Source organism: Anomalospiza imberbis, chromosome 29 (genome assembly GCF_031753505.1).
Source record: "Anomalospiza imberbis isolate Cuckoo-Finch-1a 21T00152 chromosome 29, ASM3175350v1, whole genome shotgun sequence".
NCBI lineage: Eukaryota > Metazoa > Chordata > Aves > Passeriformes > Viduidae > Anomalospiza > Anomalospiza imberbis.
The window spans coordinates 2,792,121-2,805,784 of record NC_089709.1 but is presented as its reverse complement, the minus strand read 5'-3'; the positions used below and the strand labels follow the sequence as shown (position 1 = coordinate 2,805,784).

General features: G+C 46.5%; 1 protein-coding gene across 7 annotated transcripts; it reads right to left on the bottom strand.

The window, feature by feature from the left end:
* Nucleotides 1-1,438: 1,438 nt before the first annotated feature.
* On the bottom strand, nt 1,439-13,411 carry HORMAD1 (HORMA domain containing 1). Of its 7 annotated transcripts, none has more exons than XM_068174827.1 (16): nt 13,273-13,411; nt 12,763-12,855; nt 12,601-12,652; nt 12,156-12,300; nt 11,778-11,841; nt 10,024-10,060; nt 9,642-9,662; nt 9,517-9,543; nt 8,861-8,928; nt 7,982-8,133; nt 7,156-7,412; nt 6,686-6,749; nt 4,002-4,069; nt 3,243-3,326; nt 1,598-1,632; nt 1,439-1,552 (listed from the first exon to the last, which is right to left on the bottom strand). In XM_068174827.1, the coding sequence occupies exons 3-16, from the start codon at nt 12,631-12,633 to the stop codon at nt 1,507-1,509; spliced, it is 1,101 nt and encodes a 366-aa protein (XP_068030928.1). In that variant the 5' UTR covers nt 12,634-12,652; nt 12,763-12,855; nt 13,273-13,411; the 3' UTR covers nt 1,439-1,506. The 7 variants fall into 7 exon arrangements, 6 of the variants coding, with proteins under 6 accessions (XP_068030928.1, XP_068030929.1, XP_068030925.1 ...); XR_010993940.1 differs by adding an exon at nt 3,554-3,627 and having other exon boundaries at nt 1,530-1,632; XM_068174828.1 differs by having other exon boundaries at nt 1,530-1,632; nt 12,601-12,679.
* Between the last annotated feature and the right edge of the window lie 253 nt (nt 13,412-13,664).

Below are 13,664 nucleotides of genomic sequence, written 5' to 3'. Positions count from 1 at the left end.
TGCTCGTCCCATCCCATTCCCGTGTCCCGTTCCCGCTCTAGTCCTGTCCCATGTGCCATTCCATGTCCCATCCCATTCCCGTCCTGTCCCGTGTCCCGTTCCGGCTCCAGTCCCGTCCCATGTCCCATTCCGTGTCCCATCCCATTCCTGTCCCGTGTCCCGTTCCCGCTCCAGTCCCGTCCCATGTCCCATTCCGTGTCCCATCCCATTCCTGTCCCGTGTCCCGTTCCGGCTCCAGTCCCATCCCGTGTCCCATTCCGTGTCCCATCCCATTCCTGTCCCGTGTCCCGTTCCCACTCCAGTCCCATCCCGTGTCCCATCCCATTCCCGTCCTGTCCCGTGTCCCGTTCCCACTCCAGTCCCGTCCCATGTCCCATTCCGTGTCCCATCCCATTCCCGTCCTGTCCCGTGTCCCGTTCCCACTCCAGTCCCGTCCCATGTCCCATTCCGTGTCCCATCCCATTCCCATCCTGTCCCGTGTCCCGTTCCCGCTCCAGTCCCATCCCGTGTCCCATCCCATTCCCGTCCTGTCCCGTGTCCCATTCCCACTCCAGTCCCGTCTCCCTCTCCCATCCCGTTCCCGTCCCACCGGTAACGGAGCACGCTGCCGCCAAAGCTGAACGCCGTTTAACAGAGGATTGATGATGAACGGACATTGTTAGTTTAAAAGTCAAAACCGTCAAGAAACGTTCAGCTGTCCCCGGCCGCGCCGGCGGGGACGGCTTCACTCCCATTCCCTGCCAATGAACGGTTTGGGGGTGCAGGAGGGCTTGGCACCGCGTCCCACCCCTGCCATAAACAGCTCCAGGGACAGCCAGGTTCTCCCAGGGCTCCCACACCTTGCAACAGACGCTGCCATGGCTCCTCGTGGCATGGACACCGAAATTCCTGCATCTGGCAGGGAGTCTGGAATTTAAGGCATGAAGAGCGCTTGTTCTTCACCTGAGGATGGTGCTTCTGGTCTGGAAGAAATGCAAAGCATCCAACTTCTCCTCCAACTGTCCCGGTAGGAAAAGCAAAAACTGTAACCTCAAAACTGTAACAGCCTGTAACTGACAGCCCAGCCCTCTGGAAATCACCCCAAAACTGCAGAGGTTTTGGGGCAGGCAGGTCCTCAGCTCAGAACCAGAGCCCAGAGGACTGGTGAAACTTTGTGCTGGGGGGATGAATTTCCTCCAGCACCATCAGGGCATGAAGCCAACCCACAAACCCCCAAATCCAAGGATTTCTGATCCTGCCTGAGGGTCCTGTACAAAATGAGTTTGGAATCCTTCAGCTGGGCTTCCTGACGTTTTCCTTCCTTAAAACACACTGCCATGGGACTGCTAATGGAGCAGAACAGATCCTTCAAACCCAACAGTCTCGTGGAACAACCAAACAGGAGTGGAGAACTTGGGACAGCGGGAGATGGGCAACTAAAACGGCTCCTCGGGCTCGCTGAGCTTCCTCCTTTTGGGCAGCTAAAACGGCTCCTCGGGCTCGCTGAGCTTCCTCCTTTTTGGGCAGCTAAAACGGCTCCTCGGGCTCGCTGAGCTTCCTCCTTTTGGGCAGCTAAAACGGCTCCTTGGGCTCGCTGAGCTTCCTCCTTTTGGGCAGCACCTCCTGGCTGGAGGAGAGCTCAGCCTGGTGCACCTGCCAAGGAAAACCAACACCTGGAATTACAGGAGCTCCCTGGGGTCAGGACAGGGCACAGGACAGAGGTGTGACACAGCCAAAGCCTCACCCCAGTCCCTGCCCAGATGTGCTGCGCCTGCAGGAACATCTGGATGCTATTTCCTGGCAGAACTGACCCACTGAAGGAAGGCTGGGAAGTTTTCCTGCTGCCACAGCTGCATCAAGGAGCTGTGTCCATCAGGAACTGCAGCACAGGACAAGAAGTTGTGGGTTCAGACTGAAAGAGGGGGAAATTGAGGTGGGAGACAGAGGAGACATTGTTCCCTGTCAGGTGGGGAGCCCTGGCACAGATTACTCCATGGATGGCCCTGGACCCCTGGAAGTGTCCAAGGCCAGGCTGGACGGGGCTGGGATGGTGGAACTTGTCCCTACCCAGGGCAGGGGTGGCACTGGGTGGGCTTTAAGGTCCCTTCATCCAAACCATTCCCTGATTCCAAGGCAATGCTGGCTGTCCCCCTGCACCGTCCTGTTCCAGGAGCAGCTCTGCACCCTGCAGAGGCTGACTCTGATCTCCCATGAAAAGATGACAATGAACCATGAAAAGATGACAATGAAGCTCCACTGTCCTGTTGGTTATTTAAAGCAATTGTGTTTTGTTTAATACATTTATTATTAAGTTCAGTAAAATCTCTTTGAAAAATACACAGGGATGGTGAGCAAACAGAACAGCCTTCTCTTTTTTTTTTTTGGTCACATCACTGAGTAAGAAAAAGCATTGAATATTATTAGTTGGAAGCAGGGAGGGACCTTAGAGCTCATCCAGTGCCACCCCTGCCACGGGCAGGGACACTTTCCACTATTCCATTTCACTGTGTGCCCAAAGCTGGCCTGGGACACTTCCAGGGATCCCAGGGGCAGCCACAGCTTCTCTGGGAATTCCATCCCAGCGCCTCCCCACCCTCACAGGGAACAATTTCTTGTGTAAAAGAGAGAAAAATTCACCCCACAGGTTTTGGAGAAGGATTTGCCCCTCACTCAGCATTCCCAATATTCCAAATACCTGGTGAAGGCCCCCAAAACCTCCCAGAGCTGCAGCTGCCCAGCTCAGTCAGTGAAGGAGCAGCACAGACATGGGGCCCAAATTCCAGCCTGGACACAACCTCTGCTCCAGCTGTGCCAGGTGGGAAGGATTTGGGTCCCCACAAGCAGCACTGCCTGCCAGACTGACCTGATTAAGCAAATAAAAGGGATTTTTCTTGGAATGAAGGCGTCACATAGGTGAGGTTAAAATTTTGGCCCAGTGTTTCCCAAGTAGAAGCACAAGGAAGCACTGGGTGAGCTGTGCTGGGCATCTCTGCTGCCACAAACTCCCCTGGCTGATGGATGAAACCAGCAGGAAATTTGGCTAAATATCAACTAAAACTAAGGAATCTTTCTCAATCTGTGTTACCTGCACTGAGTCAGCTTCCAACTCTTTGGGACAGAATTTTTTTTGACAGTGTTGAATGAATGGCAATTTGGGAAGTGATGAGAATTTCATTCTGTCAACAGCAAATGCATTCAAGCTCTGAATTTTATTCACTGTTTGGAACAGAAATGATGAAAACTAAAGAAAAACTGATACTAACAATGCAGCTTTGGAATATCTTTCCACTTCTTGTCCTGCTCTCTGACACAATCAGCTCAGACGTTTTACGGGTCAAATGATCAACCTGGAATCAGAAAATAGATTTTGCAAAAATTACACACTGGAGAGCACAGCAGGGCTCAGTGCTGGGGCATTCACTGTTCTGTGCAGTGCCTGAGCCAAAACTGAAATATGGGGGTATTTAAATGGTGATAACCCATGGAAATCACAGCTTTTACAGCCAGGTGTGCTGGAGGGCCCTGGCAGAGAGAAGCATGTGCTGGTTTTACACAGTAAATCACTCACACTTACCTACAGCCATCCTGTTTTAAGAAATCCTAAGGACCTGTATGAAGCAGTCCTCCATGTATAAATGCCACCAATTTCTACATGCAGGGAATATAACCTGAGCTATAAACTTGAATTTTTAAGTTTTAATCAACTTTTAGACAAGCTTTGGTTTGTCAGTGGAATTCCCATTAGGCAGTTTGTTAACATGGAAATTACATTTCCCTTTTCACTCAGAAACAGTCACAGCATCTGTTTGTTTTGAGAGCTGTATTTCAGAGGAACAGCCTCTTGTCAGTGCTTTAGAATAGTTTTGGAAAACACCAGGAAGTGAAATGTAAAGGAATTTTGTCGCTGGAAATAGCAACTGTGGGAAATAAGGCTTCAGCAGATTAACCATGAATCAAAGCAGGGAAGGAACTGCACAGAAGCTCCAGTGAAAGCTGAAGATCACAGGGCAGACTGTTCCTACCTGAGGATTGGAAACATGGGGGGAAGTCTGGATCCCTCCAGCTTCCTCTTCATGAGTTGAATTCTTTTCTTTCCCTTTGAAAGAAGGGAAGAATTGGAGAGTTAAATAAAGGTGTTAACAGCACACCAACAACCCAGAGCAAACAACACCAGCTCTGCCCCAGGGAACACTTCATAACTGCTGGGAACAGACTGTAGACTCCAGTTCTCTGTGTCCAGCACGTCCTTAACTCCATCAAGCTTTGAACTTATTTAACTCAGCCACTTCCTATCCCAACCTCCAGCTCGCTGCAGTAGCAGTTTACACACAGGCTCTCTGGAAGAGTGGGTTTGATCCCCAGCTCCCTCACACACTGCCCTGCTGAAGGGATTTGACTCAAGCCTGAAGCCTCAGGAGCCTGTGTTGTGCTGCAGGACAGGGAAAAGGCCACTCTGGGCCAGCTCCTGCCCTGCCAGCCCCAGCCAAGCAGCAATCCCAGCTGCAGAGGGATTGCAGCACTGCCTGCAGCTGCAGGAACAGGCCCTCAGGAGGGGAACAGGCAGTTCCAGGCAGTTTTTTGCTGTTCCTAATTCATGCTGTTTTTCTAGGATACAGACAGAAGCATGGAATGGTGAATGGGTGACTGTGCATCAGCTGTGGAAACAACAGAAGAATTCCAGGGTGACAAATGCGTTTCCCTGTGCCTCGTAGTTCCTGTAAATAAAACATTTGCCAACTCCCTAGGACAAGAAATTTTCTGGATTTCTGCATGGTTTTGGAAATTTTATGACTTTTTAGAAGAATCAGACACACCTTCATGTGGTTATTCCAGTTCTGCAGCCTACCAGCATTGTCAAGACAAAAATTCTGACCTACATATGCTGTTTCCTACACATTTCCACCATTATTTTTGAACAGCATGGAAATGGCAGCTGGTTTGGCAAAGCTGCACATGTTTCTTCTCAAAAAAACCCCAAACCCAACATTTGAAATGCTTTCTGTACAGCAAATGGGTTCCAGATTGTCTGGATGCTTCTATACAGCCTCTCCAAGAGGAGCAGATCAACAAGCAGCAATTCCTTCTTCAGTTTGTTTGGCAGCAAAGTCCAGTCTTCAGGCCCCTGGGCTAAAGTGGGAAATGTGAACACAAACCATCCTCTGCTTTTCCTCCTGCTTTACCTAAAATCTGAAAAGGAAGCTCCTGAGATCCCTGAGGACCTCATGGATCCCTTGGTGTCTCATGTTTTGAGCTGGAGACAGTCTGGGTCCACATTTTGCTCTGATTAACAGCCAGCAGTGGGGAGTTTCCAGGGCTGGAGGAGCCAGGACAGTTATTTACTGACAGATTTTATTTACAGTGTTAGGAAAAACACTTGAGGAAATTCATTTTTGTGTGATTCATACTAACAAAAATACTTTGCTAGAACTTGTACTTATTAAAGTTCCTTGACAAGGAAAGGCTGAGAGAGTTGGGATTGTTCAGCTTGCAGAAGAGAAGGCTCCAAAGAGACCTCAGAGCCCCTTCCAGTACCTAAAGGAGCTCCAGGAGAGCTGGAGAGGGGCTTTGGACAAGGGCCTGGAGGGACAGGACAAGGGGGAATGGCTTTACCCTGCCAGAGAGCAGGCCTGGATGGGATATTGGGAAGGATTTGTTCCCTGTGAGGGTGGCAGGCCCTGGCACAGGTGCCCAGAGAAGCTGGGGCTGCCCCTGGATCCTTGGAAGTGCCCAAGGCCAGGCTGGAGCCACCTGGGACAGTGGAAGGTGTCCCTGCCATGGCAAGGTGCCACTGGATGAACTTTAAGGTGCCTCCCAACCCAACCCATTCTGGGATTCCATTCTGTGATGGCAAAACCATTCACCTGCAATTCTCCAAGGGCTGCAGTACACAGGGAAAGGGCAGCAGGTCCCCAGAGCACACTCAGCTGGGAAAGGAACTCACAGGAAGCAGCACAGACAAACAGAACCGTTCATAAAACAAAACACATTCTGCTGAGGTTGCTGCTCCAGGAGCAGCAAGTCAGAGCCACGAGCAGCTCCCTCCGGAGGTGCTGCACCGGGGCTACCAGAACACAAAAGCTCCTCCACCCTCAAGAGCCCCGATGCTCTCAAGTCCTCCACAGCCCTGGGCTAAAGGTGTGGGATTCTGGGCTAGTGCAGGGAAAAGGTGGCTAAAAGTGGGATTTCTGCTGAATTGAAGCCCAAAAAGCTGAAATTAAAAACAAAACCAAAAAAAACCAGACCCAGACCACTGGTTTTTGCACAGAGAATTCTGTTTCGCAAGTCTGCAATAATGAGCTCAACAATACAAAACCTCTCTGAGCTTAATGTGCAAACGAAATATTATCAAGAACTAAATAAATCAGTAATTATTAGTAACAAAAATAGTAGAAAAAGCAAATAAAATTTATTTCTAAATATAAACTCCATTCAATTTAGCTTATCTGATAAAATGGAGCAGAAGATCACAATTTTGAACAGTAACATGAAAATGTTAATCATGTTAACATTTGTTAACTGAGTGCTTCACAGAATGAAGCTCTGACAGAAAATAAAGGCACAGATATATGTGAAGAAAATAATAAAAAATTGAATATAGAAAATGGAGGGCTTGAATAATATAATAGATAATATAAAATTATAATACATTATAATAAATATATTATACAATAAAAATATAATATTGAAATACAGATACAAATATTACCTTGAGCTTCTGAAACAGTCACATGATTCTTATCTTCCACTTCATTATCCAAGACAGGATCCTCCTAGATTAAGGAACAGGTCTGTCACTTACTTCAGACACACAGGGAAGAAGGTTTCTACTGAGGTGATTAAGGACACACTTATTAGATGGATTTGTGGTGGAATAAACTGAAATAAGTGATTGTGACACGGGACTGTGAGGTTCCATCTGAGCCCTGTGCTGGGACACATGGCAGTGTCCCCAAGGCACGAGCTGTGCCTCTGCTGCTCCTCGTGCTTGAACAGCGACAGGCTGCAAACTGGAGCAGTAAAATTAAGGAAAAAATGGATTAAAGACATATTGTCCTTCTTAACCAAGTCTGAAAATAGAAGGGGTTACGGTTTACACATAGTGAAATAATAATGGACTTTTTCTAGATGATATACCACAAAAATTCAAAAAGCTACACAAAAAGTCTGTGCTCTTACGCTCAGGTCCTGGCTCTCTTCTTCTGGGTCATCTCTGCTCACTCCACACACCTGGAGAGGCTCAGCAGTCTCTCTCTGCTTTAGGATGCTCTTATCAACATTCTCCATGCGCTGTTTCTCAGTTGTAATTTTCAGTTTCAGCAGATGAAAAGGTGTTGGCACTTCCCCCACATTCAGGTACATGGGCTCCTCCTTAAACAGCAGCCCCTCATCCTTGGCCTCCTTGAACCCTGGAGGCTGGTAATCAGGGGGTGTAACTGCAGAGAAATTAAATGTGTTAGAGTGAAATATGTTCTTGCAAAACTCATTTTAACTCTTTTCCCCTTTAAATACAGAGTTACTGCAAAAAAACATGTGTGGGGAGGGGAATAATCAATATTCACTTTGGAGTAAATGAAGTTCTTTTCTCTTTGCACAACAGGCAAAGCCCTGTAAAAGCTCTTTGGAAGAGGTTGTAGATACAGAGAGAGAAAATAGAAGCTCTGATTTGTCACTGTAAGGCAGTAACACACTCAGAAAGCAGAGCCAGGTATTTGGACAGTTATCAAACTAGAACCAGGCTGGGAAATTATGCTATAGCCTGACAGACCCTGGGAAACTCCAAATGTTTTAAAACCCAGCCAAATCCAATGAAGTCAGTGCCAGGATTGTGTTCCTGCAGTGAGATCACATCCCTCCCCCATGGGATTCAATCTGTCCCGAGAAACAGCCACACGTGAAATAACCTCATTTAACAAGTCCCAGCAGCCACAAAGATTATACACTGAAATATTCCTTTGGATTGCTCTGCAGAGCCTGAACAAATCAGGGTGACATGGCACTGTACCCTCGTCATAGTACAGGAGTTTCATGGTGAGGCAGACGTCGTTGGGCAGGGGGCTCAGGTTCTGCATCAGGATGTAGATCTTGCGGATGAGGAGGATGCTGGCCTTCTTGGTGTCTGCACAGGTGATGGTGGAGTCTGACTTCTTGTCCTTGCTAAAACCACACAGAGCACTCAAGATTATTTTTGACACAGATTTCCATAGTCTGTTTGTTAACAGACTATGAACGGGAGAAGCATCCTGTTTATTGCCCAAGCTCTGAGATGGAGCACTCCAATTCCTAACCCTGAGTCCTGCATGTTCTCTGATCTCTTTGGGAGAGCAAACCCTGGGCCAGGGACATCAGGAGAGTTTGGGGATCAGCACCTGGCACCAACTGCTCTATGCTACATCACACAGTGCTTAAACACCCAGGGATCCCCTCCCTATGGCTGGGGATGCCCAGTGTCCTCACAGTGAGCTCATCTCAGCAATGGGAATCCACCACGACTGAGCTGTGTACCCCAACTTCCATGCCTATTACACTTCTGCTGTGGTTTGGTGTATTTTCTATAATTTCTGCTAAATGAGGAATTCCATGTAACATTCAGTATCTTCAGATAAGTAAATCTGGTGTGAAGCTTCACCTCCTACACATAAAATATCTCAAATATCCTCACAGAGTATCAGACTCTAACACTGAGCATCATCTTCTGAGTGGATATTAAAATTATGAGCATAATCAAACAAAATGATCAACTGTATTTTAGTACATCTAAGCTAGTAGTGTATGTTGACAAAATTAGTCTCAAAATGCAGAATTTAAAAAGCAAACAGATGAAATGCAGAGCTGTGACATTCAGGGGTGTCCAAGGGACATGGAACAGTCCCAGGGGCTGTACCTGCCAAAATCCAGGAGTGGCCCATTGTGGGTGTACTTGAACTTGAAGTGGTAACACTCTGTGACTGTCTGCAAACAAAGCCAGTAATTATTAAACTAATCCTAAACACTCCTGCTGCAGCTCTGCTCAGTAATCTATTAACCTTTAAAGGAAATAACTACAGACCAACTCCCATCCACTTACGTGCGCTGAATACAGGTTCCTAATCCTCTAACAATTAACAGTAAAAATGCATAAAACTCTTTAAAACATAACATAAATGGTGATTCTTTTCCAGGAAATCATCACGATGAAATATTTTGAAAATCAGCTGAAGTTTTTAGCACAAAATATTCCAGTTTCAATCACTATGAAAATGTTTCACACATGGAAGTGATGTGGTGACACCCAGTGGGTTTTGTGTTTTCCACAAAAGTCCCATAAAGTTGTTAGGCAGAGTCAGGATCTCACTCTGCAACGACATTTTGGTTTCTTGCACAGCCTGAGAATACTCAAATGCAACTTCACACATGGCAATTTCCACTGACTCCAGTCATTTTTACACCTGGTATTTCAAAATGCCCTTTTTTTATAAATGTGCATGTTAAATATTCCTGCTGGTACACACATTTCACTATATCCATATTATCATCAGTGAGATATTCCAGCAGATTTACCTGAGGATCTTCTGTCTGGGTACAGACCTGTATTTTTAAAGAAAACAGAGGAATCAGAATGAGAACTGCACATCCCTCAAAGAATGTCCCCTAAAAACATGTCCCTGCTTTTCAGAGATACTCACTGCTAGGACAATCTGTCTCAACTGTCAGGAACATAAACGGAGGGAAAAAAAAAAAAAGAACATTAAATATATTTCATTGCCCATTTGTAATGCCCAAGCTGCTTTGTCTCTAGCTCTGGAATCCAACACAGGCAACTAAGGCCTGTTGGAAGAAAAGCCTTTTCCTCTTCACTCCAGTGGAGGAGAGGATTCAGCTGCAGAAGAAAACACCCACAGATCTCCGTCTTTCTGTGCTGCTGTTTACAAGAATTTTATGCAGAAATGCCTGTGCATCCCACACTGCAGCTGAGTGAGCTCAGCTACTCCCTGAGCAGTCCTACAACTACACTGGCAGATTGAAATAAACATTTCAATACGACTGAAATGAGACTGGAGGACTTACGTATTTCTTCTGCAAGGCATCATAGCATCCTAACATCCTGCAAAAACCAAATAACATTGGCCATCTACTGCTAATTTTCACTTGTTTTTCACTAAATCAAATAGCACCAAAAAATGAAACTCTTGTTTTTACTCTTACTGTATTAGAGCAATAAATAACACTTATTCCATCATTCTCTTATTAGCAGTGATACAAGCAATGACTCTCTTTGTAACACCAAATCACCCCAACCTCTTGAAAGAATAATTAAATATATAATCTGTAGGTAAATCAATTAAAAATATAACCTGTAGGTAAATCATTTATCAGTAAAAGCATATTGCAATGCTTCAAACATTTTCCAACACATGTATTCATTAATCAGGGAAGCAACTTGGTCTGGTTGCAGGTGACCCTGTCCATGGCAGAGAGTTGGAGAAAGGTGAGCTTCAAGGTTTCTTCCAACCCAAACCATTCCATGATTTCATCATAAATCAGTAATTCAGCTGAACAGCAACATTGCTGAAGCACAAAGGAGTGATGACCTTTATTTTTTAGATGTTGACATTTCCTTTTTATACAACACCCAAACAGGGAATCAAAACTTACCCTATTTTATTTTTCTGACGTTCCTTTCAATTACAGTCAACAAACAAAAATTGGGTTTGGTGTGAACGTGATGCTGGGGCGAGAAAGGCCACTCCCAACAGGTACCACACCCCTCCCCTCAAAACCAGGGAGCCTGTTCTGCTCAGCCTCCACAGGCTGCTGTGAGGGGAAGGAGAACTGCACTGCCCCTTCCATTTCCTCACCCAGGGAAGATCCATGAGGAAATTCCAGCTTTTCTCCTCCCTCACTTTGTGACAGCACATGGCTGATTCCATCTTTAACATCAACTCTCAGCCCTCAAGCCTAAACTTTGCTAAGTGCAGCTGACATCTCTGTTGGGTTTTTTGTGTATTTTCTCTAATTTCTGCTAAATGAGGAATTCCATGTAACATTCAGTATCTTCAGATACGTAAATCTGGTGTGAAGCTTCACCCCCCACACATGGACTATCTCAAATATCCTTGTCCCAAAATCCAAACCCCTCAGCACTGCCAGGGGATGAACGCAGCATCCCTCGCACACCTTGTACGAGTGGGGAAAAGAGGGCTAAGAACCTTTATGGAGGTAACAAAATACAGGAATATGTAACTAAGGCAAAGGCCACACAGAGGTTTCTAAAGAGCAAGGAGAGCACCTGGAACAGAGCTCCCAGTTACTGTGGGCAGGAAGAAAACCAGAAGCAGCAGCTGCAGTCCCAGGTGACAGTCCCAGCCAGCTGTGGCAGTGCTCAAGCAGGCAGGCTGTCACTGGCAGCACAGCTCTGCCTTTGAACACTGACAGTGCCGCTCTTAACAAATCTATGAGCGAGATCTTTAAATTTAAGATGCAAAATGGTGGCATTGAGTCTCCTGAGCAACTAGAGAGGAACTACTGGTTAGACTTTTGCATTTCTGTGCACCCTTGAGTGCTCATGAGCACCCAGAGGAATGAAGCATACAAATACATAGGGTTAGATATTTAGTAAATATAAAGTATAGTCACTCTGCAAACAGAGGTTTGTGCTCTCCTAAGCCTTGAGCTGAAAACCTTTCTGGAAACATGGATGTTACATCTGTGACACAAATGTAGGAGAGAACATTTTGCCTTTAACTGGAAAAAAAACAGGAAGGAACCTTTGAGCACTTACATGCTGAGGAAGTGTTACCTGTGTGCTGGAATCAACCTACCATTTCACCAGCTGGGTAGAGCCAGGACAGTTTTTGTCTTCCCGCAGAATTTTGACACAGACATCTCAAAAAAAAAAAAGAAAACCCCCCCACACACATTTACTTAGGGCAAAGTGCAACGAAAAGTTCATTGCCTAAAAGTACAGATCAAGAAGAGACTAAAATTAACATTACTGACAAGCATGAGCATAGTTTTAATGCTGAGTTTGCAGCAACAACATTAACGAAATTATTAATTTAAAAATTTAATTCATTCATTCGTGAAGTTCCCTTTACATGCACCAAAATGGCGTCCAGTCATTAAAATGACCAAGTGGCTTTAAAAACAACTCCATGGCAACAGCTTTTTTGCAAATTTTCATGGAAACAGCCCCTTACCATCCATGTATCTGGTTCCATAGGCACTTTCAGGGAAGATTCCCCTCAGGTATGTGATGCAGGACACTGCCACTGCCAGGAGCCTCTTCACCAGCATCAGGGATTGCTGCTCCGTGGCTATTTTCTTGGGAAATACAACTGCACTCTGAAAATCACAGCAAGAAATCAATTAATTTTTGTGATTTATAAAGTTAAGCACATTCCTTACACTTGGTGTTACAACATTTGTAGGACACAGCTGGTTTCTACCAAGTGTACGAAGACGAAATTCAGATTATTCTTCAATTTTTTTTTTCTATATATTCTTTATTCATAATTAAAAGACTGAATTAGCCTGCTATTTTCACATTAAGAAATATCACAGAGCACCTGGGTGCACTGCTCCAGCCAGAACTCCCCCATTTTTCTCCCATTGTTGTGCTGAAATACACAAACAAAACCGTACCACAGAACTCCTTTGCTTCTGAGCAGTTGCCATTCTGCAGAGACTCCTGTGCCTGTCAATGAAGCACCTGCATTAGCACCTGGGTAAGGAAAAGGGCAGCTCCTCCAGGGCATTCCCTGGATTTCCAAACACCTCCTGCACAATCTGCCAGCTCAAACAAACCTGTGTTTTTCATGAAACAGAGCAGTTCAGTTCCTCTAATCATCCCCAGTATCAGATTCTTGATTTTCACAGCAGCACAGGCCTCCCCTGAGGCTACAGGATGCAATAATTAGAACATTTATATCTGTATTTCTATGAAATATGAACCGCCAAAGACAGCTCTCTTCAACCTACGGGATTTTCAAAGGACCTTATGAAAAGGCTCCCCACATTTCAAACACCCCCAGACTTGAGTTGTTTTCATCTGTAATTTAAATGAGTATGGGAGAAACAAAACCCTCACCACCCTGAGCCTGACTCCACACAAGCCTTCCCCCCAAATCAGGAATATCAAATGCACCCACGCCTGAGGAAAACACCTTTCCTGAGTTAGAAATGAGGTCTGGATCACGAAGGGCACCGAGCTCCCCTCAGCAATCCTCCATAAAACCCCCAATGACAGCACGCGGCCGAGTCAGGCCCCGCTGTGAGGAAAGAGCCGCCCCCCAGCTGCCTCAGCCCAGAAACCACCTGCTCCCTCAAGGGAAACTGAGGCAAGCAGGGGATGAAAGCGCGAAGACACAATACTGCAGAGCAGCGCGGGGCGGCGGGCAACAAAACTCGGAGGGGACGTGTGGGTGAGTTGAGAGAGAGAATGGAGGAAAAACTGCAGGAGAATGGGAGGAGAGAGAAGGCAGGCGCAGGAAGGCGACCGCCCACCCTCACCCTCAGAGCGCCCTCAGCCGCCCTCGCCCTCAGGCGCTCTGCCGAGCGGCCGTGCTCAGGCGCGGGGGGAGGCGGGGCTCTCCAGCCGCGCATGCGCAGCTGCTGCGGCTTCTCTGAGGGGTCCGGGGCGTGAGGAACGGCCTGGGCTGTGCGGGAATGGCCAAGCTGTGACTGTACCTGGCCCTGCACTGACACCC